The sequence below is a fragment of the Pleurodeles waltl genome, chromosome 7 (genome assembly GCF_031143425.1).
Source record: "Pleurodeles waltl isolate 20211129_DDA chromosome 7, aPleWal1.hap1.20221129, whole genome shotgun sequence".
NCBI lineage: Eukaryota > Metazoa > Chordata > Amphibia > Caudata > Salamandridae > Pleurodeles > Pleurodeles waltl.
The window spans coordinates 704,910,033-704,922,178 of NC_090446.1; the positions used below are offsets into that span (position 1 = coordinate 704,910,033).

Here is a 12,146-nt window from a genome sequence, read left to right on the forward strand (position 1 = left end):
TCCTCAGCGCAACACCCAGGGGTGTAGCTTCGGGGGGAGGTGTTAGGGGTGTTACAACCCCTTAAAAAGTATTCTGCAGTAAATTATGGGTACAGGTGCTTTCAATTGGGAATGGTGAGGTATCTGTCAGATTTCGCTCTGGATTTTTACATGCACACACAGACAAAAGAAATCACACATGCGCACAGACAGACAGACTTTCCTCTTTCTCTCTCTCTCTCTCACACACCCTCTCGCTTTCTCTTGCTCTCTCTCACACATCTCTCCCATCTCTGCCTTAAAACGTAGTTAGTTTGAAAGCTGTTATGTTTTAAATACCCCTACCAATCCGCACTCCTCTCCCTTTCCACTCTCTCTTAAGCTCCCTCGTGTCCTGATTCTCATAATGTTTTTTTACCAAGATATGCCAGTGCGATTGTTGGGACATCTGAAGCTTCCCCCCCCCCAATCTTACTGACCAAGCTAAGATCCCCTCCTTTTAATTGCTTGCCTGCAAACAGCTGCCTGTTGTGCAAGATCTATTGGGGACAACACTTATACTTACGGTATTCGTTTCGGTCAGCCCCGTTGCTTGCCACTGGTTTACTTTCTTGTTGTTCTCATTTGCTTACATCTTATTTGATGACTTTCATTTCTCTGCTTGTCTTTGTCCTTTTCCTGGTGAATAGTTCCTTTTGCTGGATGGTTTGTTCCTTTCCACAGCGCTACACCCTACAAGTATTTTTAACAGCTTTAACGGGTAAGTAACAAATCATTCCAGCACCGCATCTGCTTCTGTTTCCAACTGGAAACGTGTTAAAACCAAGCATTGACAAAGCCAAAAGATATCGCTTTTGGGTTCTGTTGGCTTTGTCAGTGCCTTTTGGGGATACTGTACAGCCTCCTCTTACCCGATGCACAAGCAGATTAAAACAAAAAAGATGTACTGAATCGACCCCTGGGGCATCCATGTTTCACAGTGCATTTGCACAGCAAATGACTCAAGCGCTCTTTGTATTTTATTTTTTAAATTTATTTCTGATGCCACTTGAATTGATAAAGAAATGAAGGATTCTGAGTGTGAAACCTCAAAATACAAGCAGCATTGGCAAAGCCAATAGTTCACGCCTATGCAGGAGCTAATGGTTGTGCCTCTGTGTTTTAGCCATGTTATTGACCAGTGTGGCTGCCGTTCAGCATGGTCAAAAGTTAGTGGACTAGAGGAGAGTGGAGTGGAGTGTCTTAGAGGGGAGTGGCAAAGAGTTGAGTAGAATGTTGCAGAGGAGTGGCAAAATGTGTCGTATATTGGAGTGGCATAATGTGGAGTGCCGTAGAGTGGCATACACTGGAGTGACGTACTGTAGAGTGGACTGGTGTAGAGTGCATTGGCGTAGAGTGTTGCAGAGCATAGTGTCGTAGAGTGTAGTGGCATTAAATGCAGTGCCATTGAATTCAGCAGCAAACAATGCAAGATCGTAGAATGCAGTGGCATAGACTAGAGTGTGCTTAGCAGAGTGGAGTGGCACAGAGTGGAATGGTGCAGAGAGGCATAGTGGCATGGCGCGGAGTGGCTCAGAGTGCAGTGGCATAGACTATAGTAGTGTAGTGTAGTGTAGAGTAGAGTGGAGCAGAGTGGAGAGACATAGAGTTGAGTGATGCAGAGGGAAGTGGCGCAGAGTAGAGTAGTGCAGATTAGAGTCTCACAGTGGTATAGAGTCTCGCAGTGGCATAGAGTGGAGTAGTGCAGAGCAGAGGTGCATGGAGTTCAATGGCCAAGAGTGAAGTGTTGCAGAGTAGAGGGGTAGAGCACAGTGGCAAAGACTATAGTGACGCAGAGTTGAGTGCAGTGACAGTGCAGTTCTGTAGAGTGCATTGGCATTGAGCACACTGGTTAAGAGTAGAATGGCATAGAGTGGAGTGGTGTAGAGTGCAGTGGCGTAGAGTGGCAAAGAGTGTAATGGGCTAGAGTAAAGTGGTGTAGAGTAGATTATAGTGGCATACAGTGGATTGGCATAGAGTTGAGTGTTTGATTAAAGCGCATTGGCGTAGAGTGTACTGCATAGAGTGCAGTGGCGAAGAGTGCAGTGTTACAGAGTGGCGTAGAATACAGTGATGTAAAATGGAGTTGTGGAGAGTAGATTGGTGTGGCCTAAACTGGAGTAGTGGAGTGCAATGGCAAAGAGTGCAATGATGTAGGATGGCAGAGTGCATTGGCGTAGGGTGGTACTGGGTAGAGTAGAGAGGTGTTGCATGAAGTTGCGTGGAGTGGAGTGGTGCAGAGTGCAGTGGTGTAGAGTAGAGAATTGAGTGGCGTAAAGTGGAGGATTCATGGTGTGGCAGACAACACCTTTTCCCGTCAGTCTCGGGATTCTACCTTGCACTTTTCTATTACCTGAACATTGTTTAAATAAATGTATTCTCCTGATCTGTCAAACTTTGTTCCGTAACAGATCTCAGTCTGTAGAATATAGCATTGATTATTGATTGTGCTGAAAGTTCTGCAAGATCATCTTTGTTAGCAGCTAGTCACACTAAAATGGGGTGACACAATATTTACATTTCTTTTGGACTTTTATGCTGTATTTCCTTTGAATTCATACTTCGAAGGCTGGTTCTCTGTGACTGAGAGAGAGGTCACTAAATGCGAGTGTTCTGGTGGTTTTGTTCGTAAATCAGAAAACTTGGTAGCCATTTCTTTGTTTACAGAATTTTGGGCCCAGACCTTCAGGACTCTTGGTGTGGCCATTCCCTTGTATTTTGCGATCTCCTTGTTTTCTGGTTTTTCTCTAGTCGTGCACTCTTGCGAAGAGAGCTTCACCTGCAATAGGCAGAATACACGGGCAAGTTATCCCAACAGAGGTACATCGACGTGCATACAAGAAAGCCTATTTTGTCACATTACTGGGTAATGGTACAAGCTGTCAAAATAAAAATCATAACCTCACTGCAGTTATGCTAGGAAAATATGTGTTTAACCAAACATGCACAGGTGTTCTTCGCATTCTGATGATGGGAAGCTGCTGTTTACATATCGGAACATGTGATTTGCCATAATACTGCATTCTTGTGTCTGTCTCTTCTCGGAATCTTAAATTGCACTGGTATAGAGCTGCAATCACCAGCAGAGAAAGTGTGGAACACCTGTCTGCTGCAATAAAAACGATAATTTTTGTCTGTCTTCTTTGTGTCCCAGGTGTAATTGCCCTGACTCACCCATCACTGAGGGCATTCTAGCGAAGTGTTGTTTAACTCCGATAAATCACCCCTTGAGTCGTTTCAAGCGGCTACTAGTGGAGGAAAAAAAAACTAGCGCACCTAGCTGAGACATTCCCCTCCGACTGTCGCTACCCTCCTTTTCCAGATTCTCCACGTTGTCCCAGGAGTGCTGGACTTTCACTTAACTCAATTTGGTATTTTATTGTTTTTTTAGAACATGTTTTGACTATTCCATCAAGGAAAGGAGGGGAAACCATTGCCTTCCAAAACCACTCGGCATGTTTTCTCCGCATTCAGAGCGTGCAGCCAGCCTTTGTCTGCCAGCATCTTACCGCAGGTTTCCAAGGTCCACATCTGGAATTGGGGCATTTGCAGGGAGTTCATGGAGCACTTTAGGAGGTGAAAGAGCGGAAGTGGAAATGCCTCGTAATGTCAAGGTGTGCTTCGTGTGCAGCAGCCAGCGACTGAAATGATGAAAGAAATGTGCTTTCCAACGTTACTATATGCGAGTTCCAGCTGCCGTATAGTTCCATATGTGTGAAATCTATTGTCACTGGCAGACTTAGACGCCCCAATTATTATACTGGGTTAAAATATGACCTTATACAGCGTAATTCACACAAGGTGTTCTCTCTGTATATACACACACACCTGTAAATAGTTGCGGTTGACACCTCACTCCATAGGCAATTTGCACCAGTATTACCTTTGTCTGCAAAACTTAATTGTACCACGCTTGATAGAAGCAACATTTAAAGTTGAAGCCTTCAGTGTGCCAGTTTCAGTGCTACTTGGTTAATAAGGCTCCAAATGCGACCCCAACCCCTCGCTCCCCAGAATGGGGTGGGGTTCTTGAATGTTTTTTATCGCTCCTGGGTAATGCATACATTTCCCAGTCCTTGGATAAAGCAGTGGAGTGTACTTTTATGAGACTCTGGCCTTATGCAGGGAAACAAAAACTACCTTGTGCTCCCTGTCATTGTGCAAGCCGAGCGAAGTTAAAGAACACTCACCCCATCCTGTGCTTTTAGTTAAGATCTTCAGATCCTCATGAACATTGAGAGTACAATTTCAATAAAAATGTCAGTCATAGAGACCTGAAGGGAACCGATGCACAGGATCAAGGTACGGTGATAGACCTAGAGGGAAAAGAATGACTGGGACTTACTCAGAGGGTACCGACACAGGGAATATTGCAGAGTCCGATTCCTCTATCGGCGCGTTCAATGAACCCAGAATTATGATTCATTGTGCACCTAGGAGGTTGAAGAATATGTTGAAACAACCTAGGTACCAAAGAGCCTACTGTTCATATGGAAATTATACTCTGCAGAGCAAACATGAAGTTACCATAAAAAAAAGTTACGCATGATGATGTATTTTGATAAGAAACAGTATGTTCCAAATTACTCATATTGATTGTTAATCACATATACCTCATAAGGAACATAAATAGCATGACGCGTGTTGTTACAATCTAGTCAGTTATATGACTATGGTGCACCTAGGGAGGGGGGGATATGTGGTCAGTTGCAACAGATATTTATTGTGTTAGGATTGTAAGTGTCTTTACCCCCTGTGATTCATGTTCCTTTCGCCAGTTTTGCTTCCCTACATATTGACTGGTCCCTCCGTGTTTCTTCTTCCTCTGTGTTGCTTTGCCCCCATGTTGCTTCCTTTACCACCTGCCCACTCCCTGTTTCTTCCTCCCACCTGCACCCTCTGTGTTGCTTCTCCCACCTGCACCACTAAAAAAAACTGTTGTGATAACTTTTTGTTTTTTACCTTCAATGTACTGATCCAATTAATAGAAAAAATTGTCTGTGTCCTGTTGTAGAATTGCTCATGCATGTTGGGTGCAACTAAAAAATAAGATTGGCTGATGCTCTATAGTACTCTTTTCTTTTTTGTTTACTCTTTACCCATGCTGCACAGCATTTCTAAAAATCATTGACAAAGCCAGAAGGTCCCAAAGGCAAGACCAATTGACTGTGAACGTAGTCTTTTTAAATTTTTTTTTTTTAGCTAAGTCGCTTTTAAACATAACTTGGTTCTGACCAAGACTCTTTTAGATTTCGGAAGCATATGCTATGGTTGTATTACGTTAAACTGAGCCTACTATCTATTTCAATGAAAGATATCACAACCTATGTGATTTTCCCTTTTAATATTATGCTGTCCATTAATTGTGACAGTATTGGATGTTTTATCTGCAGTCTCTAAAGCAAACAAGCCATGCTGCACAGCATCCAAAATGCAGTGCAGAAGGGCAAAAGTAAAAAAAAAAAAAAAAAAAAAAGCCTATGACACGCCCACCTGTGTCATTTTGTAAGTGTGCATTCCATGCATGTCTATGCCTACAAAATACCGCAAAAGAGGCAACTAAAACAAAATAAAATATGCAAAAGCTTTTATTTTTTTAAAGCAGACGTGGGCACATGGGGGAGGTTTGAGGATCAGTCAGTACAAGTAGGGTTGCAAAAGCAACAGGTTGGAGGTCCGAAGGGGAAGAGTGAAAGCAACACGAAGATTGGGAGAAAACAACATTGGGGGCATGCAAGGGAGCAAGCACATAGCAGCCAAGCGAACCATGCCTATGCTTGATGTGCTGCTCCAGTCCTGGATTTTTTTTCCTTGCATCATGGGACTTGTAGTCCTATTTTGTAGTGGAATAAAGAATAGTACAAGTCCCAGAATTCAAAGAACAAAAACTGATCTGTGGCAGCATATGAAATATGGACCTGGGAAACTTGGCTGGAAGCAATGGGCAGAATTGCATGGTCGAGTGCAAGAACTAGGTCGGCAGGGAGAAGCAGTCTGGCAACAGAGATTAAAAAGAAGTGCATGGGAAAGTGCTATAGAAGATAATGACTGGATTGAGGCAATTGAGAGTCCTAGGGAAGTGGCGATAGGAGTCTGTTTTCGCCTAGTCCAACTGGAGATACTCCACAGATCGTACTGTTTCAGAGTGCTCCTACACTGAATGGAGAGGTCTGACCCTACCCTATGTCTGAGGGGCTGCGGCGAGTGGGAACTCTTTCACGCACTGCGTACCAGAGTGGTGCAGATAATGGCTATAGTCGCTGGACTAGAGATCCCCCTGGCAGCCAAATGGTAGCTCCTAATTATCAGATTCAAGGAGGGAGAAATAGCCCGGGTTCGAAAGGATTTGGTTGGTTATGGCAGCAGTGGAGGCTAAGCGCAATATAGCGTGGACTTGGGAAGCAGGATTCTTCAAACACCCCAATCTGCCTGCATTTTGGATTGGGAAACTGATATGGACTGGTGTCAATGGTCCGAACAAACAGTTTATAAAAGTAGGGGCTGTTCTCAGAAATGGGAGAAGATATGGGGCAATTGGCTCAACTACCAGGGCGCTTAAATGGTTGGTGATAGCATGGACAGAGAAAATGTAAACTTCATCTTCATTCCTTGCCTGTGGGTCATTGTCAACTATGCGTATTGAACAAAGTCAGTCCATTGTAATTGTGACATCCATATGTGTGATTTGACTTACGCTGATCAGTGTGTACACTGTACGACTGACTCGTTCATTATGTTGCTGTTTATTGAGCAATTGTATAATAAGTTTTTTAAATTTTATTTAAAGAATGCAGAGGGAGATATATATATACACACACACACTAGGGAGATGGCTAAAATAGAATGCTTACTACCAATAATAAAAAAATAAAAAAAGCAAGAGCGTTTAAAAAAAAACAGTGGAAACCGTAATACCAGCAATACAAAGAGATTGTCCCTCACATGGATGGCTGCCTTTTTACAAACACAAGATTGACAAGCTGGGACACCAATAAGAAGCAGGTGATTGAGTGACCAGGAAAGCCAACCATTGGTAACCAGCGGGCGGGCGGGCTCCAAGTGTTCTTGGTAATCTGCAATATGCCTCACAACAGAGAGCACCTAAACTGTCGAATTAGACATTAGCACATGTGCTGTCTGTTAGGCTGGACCAAAAAAAGAAGTTCCCAAGGAACCAATCAATATACGCTGTGCTTTAAGCATAGGGTCCCCCCTATTGACGGAGTGGTGCCTTTGAGACCAGCTTTAGGTCTGCAGGAAGTGTCGATTTTTGTGAGCAATTTATCATCTCTGCTTAACATTCCAGCGGGTAGGTTTAGCCTCCTATTGCTTACCTCGCCTTGTGATTAGATTGTATATTTTTTCATCCCAGCTGTAGACTCGTTCGAGAAACAGGGTTTCCAAATATTATTTTCAAGTTCTGGCTAACTGCGCCATGGCCTGGCCTTCTGCTCCTCACAAGATTCCCAGTCAAGATTAGATTTTCCCCGCCGATGTCTTGTGCGGTAATTGCCAGTATGCTAGGAATGTGGCAAATCAAAACATAATGATGTCTCTGCAGGGAAGAGGGCTTGGGAGGAATGAAGTGAGGGACGCGAGGATGGGAACCACAGCTACGTTCACCCGGCCATGTCAGAAACCCGCACCGTTTCCCAGGCCTCGCGCCGCTGCCCTCTTGGCTTGTTGTTTCGTTTTAATGTAGTCATACTGAACCAATTCATTATTTTTAGCAGAATGAAGACAAACGGAATCTCTCCCTGGGGGGCCACGTGGGCTTCGACAGTCTGCCCGACCAGCTCGTCAGCAAGTCTGTCACGCAGGGGTTCTGCTTCAACATCCTCTGTGTGGGTGAGTAGGCTTAATGTCTTACAGCGTCTACGTGCAGAGTAGTGATATTAATTGCATATATCAAACATGAGTACATTATGGGAGGATTGATGAGCTGAGTTCGCTTTACAACGGCGGAAATATGTACGTTACTTTCTCATTTTCAGCAGTTGACGCCGGCAGTTAAGTTTGGCTCCACAAAGCTTTCACTCGCTGTAAACTAATGGAGGATATGCTGCAAAGTTGTAAAACAAACGTTGCTACATTATAGTATGACTCCCAGGGATAGCCTTCGAGCTCAACTTAACTTTCAAGCTGAATATGCGCATCGTTTTATAGTAACAAAATGGCGTCACTTGTGACAGAACAAAGTGGTTTGACCCGGCAGGTTAATTCTTCTCACTAGTGTGACCCGTGTAGCAATAGGTGTAGAACCGCAGTAGTAGAGAGTGCTCCTTATGTTCTACCGCAGCTGAAAAAGAAATTGAGGTTGCTAACCTAGCTAGTTGCATACAGCTGGTTTAACTATAGGCGAGGGGAACCCTTGGCACGCTACCAACTCATCTGTAGATATAAAGATAGTGTTTTTGGTGGAACCAGTCTTTGGTCCATTTCAGTGCAGTTTGTCCGTAGGTACAGACTGTTTTTAAAAGCAGTGATAGGTCTATCTGGCCCTTGAAGACAAGATTTGTGTATGGGAACCTGGGGTTCCATTCATTGACAGGTACTACTGATGGGTTACCAACCTGAGGTGATGTGATGAACTACCCAGACCCCCTCAGAGAACTTAGTGCCACTCAGGCACTGGCATCCTGTGGTTGGGGTGAGGCGTCCTAAGGCTCTCATACCTGTGTGACTGACAATGGCTTTGTTTTGTAAATAAGCTCCAGACAAACCTTGTGATCTGGTTGCCCTCAGTGCAGCAACACTATTCTTTCTGATTTTATGTTATGGGTATTTGCAAGGTACACTATCACCCGGAAGGGTATCCTTTTGTTGCACAAGTGTATGTGCTGAGCTCTTCTAGGTGTAAGTTGGTAAATTGAAAACCCAGGTCTTCAGCTTCTTGCGGAATACAAGAAGGCTCTGATGTGGAGTGGGAGTTTGTTCCATTCTTAAGGAGCGAGAGAACGCCGTCCTCTTGATTTTGTTCTGGGTATGTGTGGAATGTCTGCATGTCAGAGTCCTGAGGAGCAGAGATGTTTAGGTGGTTGGTGGAAGGAGATGTGACAGTTCAGGTAGGTGAGGTCTAAGCTGTGCACTATCGTGTGTGTGTGTGTGTGTGTGTGTGTGTGTGTGTGTGTGTGTGTGTGTGTGTGTGTGTGTGTGTGTGTGTGTGTGTGTGTGTGTGTGTGTGTGTGTGTGTGTGTGTGTGTGTGTGTGTGTGTGTGTGTGTGTGTGTGTGTGTGTGTGTGTGTGTGTGTGTGTGTGTGTGTGTGTGTGTGTGTGTGTGTGTGTGTGTGTGTGTGTGTGTGTGTGTGTGTGTGTGTGTGTGTGTGTGTGTGTGTGTGTGTGTGTGTGTGTGTGTGTGTGTGTGTGTGTGTGTGTGTGTGTGTGTGTGTGTGTGTGTGTGTGTGTGTGTGTGTGTGTGTGTGTGTGTGTGTGTGTGTGTGTGTGTGTGTGTGTGTGTGTGTGTGTGTGTGTGTGTGTGTGTGTGTGTGTGTGTGTGTGTGTGTGTGTGTGTGTGTGTGTGTGTGTGTGTGTGTGTGTGTGTGTGTGTGTGTGTGTGTGTGTGTGTGTGTGTGTGTGTGTGTGTGTGTGTGTGTGTGTGTGTGTGTTGAAATCAACTTTTTGTATATCGGGTGCCAGTGGAGCTCCCTGACTTGTGGAGTGATGTGAGTTCTTTGTGATATGTTGAGGGTGACAGTGGAGTTCTGGATTGTTTGTAGGCTTCTGGTGAGTTGCTTTGTGACCACAGCATAGAGGGTGTTCCTGTAGTCCAATTTGATAGTGACGAGTGCTTCAAAGTTGTTTTTTCTGGTGTTACTTGGGGAGCATTTGAAGATGGTCATCAGCATCTTCAGGGTGTGGGCAGAATGTATTCACATTGCTGTCTTGTGCACTCATGTCCACTTTAATGTTGATGATGAGTCAGAGGATGTTTCCATGGTTGCTAGGTATGGGTTACTGTTCGACTGGTCACCAGTTGGAGTCCCAGTCGCAAAGATAGCTTGCTGAAGCTCACTACTTCTGTCTTGTCAGTATTAATCTTGAATGCAGTTTGCTTTCATTCAGTTATCAACTTTGGTCATGCAGTCGGTCAGCTTGTTTCTTGTGTTGGGGGTCTTTTCCAAGAGGGAGCCTATGAGTTGCATGTCATCTTCGTAGGTGAGGTTGTTGATGACGTGTGTGCCGATGACCTTTGCCAGGGGGATCATGTATGTGTTGAAGAGGGTGATACTGAACAATCAACTTTGAGGCATTCCACAGATACATTTTGCTGGTTTCCGACCAGTAAGGGCCAAAGCTGACAGCTTGTATTCTATATGTTAAGAAGGAACACATCTAGTGTGGAGAAGGTCCTTGGATGCAAATCTGGTGCTGGTGCCTGATGAGGTTGGAGTATCAGACCATGACAAATGTGCAGAGGGGTCCAGGAAACTGAAGGCTGTGGTCTCTCCACTGTCAAGGATGATGCAGTGTCATCTGTGGCAACAATGAATGCCATTTCAGTGCTAAGGTTGAGCCTGAATTCGGACTGCATGGAGCCTAGGAGCGGGTGGTTGCTGATGTGGCTGATGCAACAGCGATTGAATAATATTGTGAAGCCTTTGCCCTGGTATGGTAGGAGGGCAATTGGTCTGTAATTGGGGCGCGTTGCTGGTCAGTGGATGGTTTCTTGACAAGGGCGTGACGATGGTGTGTTTTTGGGTGCCCAAGAATGTGGCTTCCGATGGAGGTTTGCAGGATGGGTTTTAGTGCTTCACTGATCGATAGGGGGTCCTTTGGGGAAGTTGTGATGGGGGCAAGGGCCAGATGGGTCTTGCAAGTGGATGGTCTTCATGGTAGCATCAGTTTTGACTGTGGTGATGGCATGCCACAAGGTCAGGGTTCAGTCTTCGACCATGAACAGAAGTTGAGTTGTGACCATGACGGGGCTCCCCTTCCAGGTCCAAGTTGCCTTATTTGGAGATGATTTTGTTAGAGAAGAATTGAGAGCGCTTGTTGCAAAGGTATTCCTTGGGGTTGATGTTGCTGGGTGCAGCAGATGGTGCAGTGAAATCTTTGATGACTAAGATTTCCTTACTGCTGCTTGTACCTGCATCAATGTGATCTGCAAGAGCTGTCCCTTAAGGATGTTAACTTTGAAAACAGTGTTTTTGATGGCTATTAATTTCACATCTGCAACCAAGACTGGTGCTCAGATGACTTATTTATACGTGGATGTTTACCTTTAGAGCAGGAAAAAATTGCAAATGTACAGATGAGGTGCAGTATGACCACAATAGGATAGACTGATGCATCTAAACTTGACATGCTTTATTAAATTCAACTCTGAGCATGTTCTTTATGGACATGATGATTAGCTTATTAACGCTTTACATTTTTGGAACAGCCACCTGGGACTGTGTACCTGCTCAAGCAAGAATACATTTTTTTTAGCTCTGTCCATTTATTCTCTGCCCTCTCTGATGAGAATGCGAACAATGGTGCTGATCTATATCTTTTGTTGAGGTTGTTGTATGTGAAATTAATAAATTCTGAACATCAAAATCATATGTACAAAAAGTGGTTATCAAGGTAGACTCAGTGCCAAAAATGCCTTTAACACTGTGGTGGCACTTGAGTTGGGCATGAAAATAAGTATAATTGTAAAATAGCACACACTGCCAAACAAATCGCTGGGTAGAGCTGAATCTGTGATATACAGAAGAGAAACAGTTTCACAGCAACCTCCTGAAGCTCTGGATGAACTCCAGGCTTTGTCATGTGGTACTGGAACAAGCATGGTGGAGTGGCACGTGGGCCTCGTGTCAGGAGGCACTGCGCCTTTTGTAGTGGCGGGAACTCCCTAGAAGACAATCGCATGGTAGAATATCTTAGTGCCAGAACAGATGCACTCAGCAGGCGTCAGCTGGCAGTTGGCATTTTCATCCATTGTGGCTCAGTACATCTTCAACCAGTGCAGTGTGACAGGGCTGGATTTTTTTCGCCACTAGTGAGAATGTGCAGTGTATATTCACCAAGGGTGTCATTAGGGGATACATTCCATCTTCTGTGTGTATTTCCACCACTGCCTTGCGTTCTGAGAAATATCAGGAGAGACTAAGTCCAGTTCATTTTCCTAGCCCCAGTATGGT

At 44.5% G+C, this 12,146-nt stretch overlaps 1 protein-coding gene across 1 annotated transcript in view; it reads left to right on the plus strand.

Annotated features, from left to right (window-relative positions):
* The window catches only part of SEPTIN8 (septin 8), a 273,057-nt gene that overhangs the window by 95,179 nt on the left and 165,732 nt on the right, over window positions 1–12,146 (plus strand). The window contains exon 2 of the mRNA XM_069244736.1: window positions 7,749–7,866. Within this exon, the coding sequence (XP_069100837.1) occupies window positions 7,749–7,866 (118 nt within the window). The remainder of the gene's footprint in view (window positions 1–7,748; window positions 7,867–12,146) is intronic.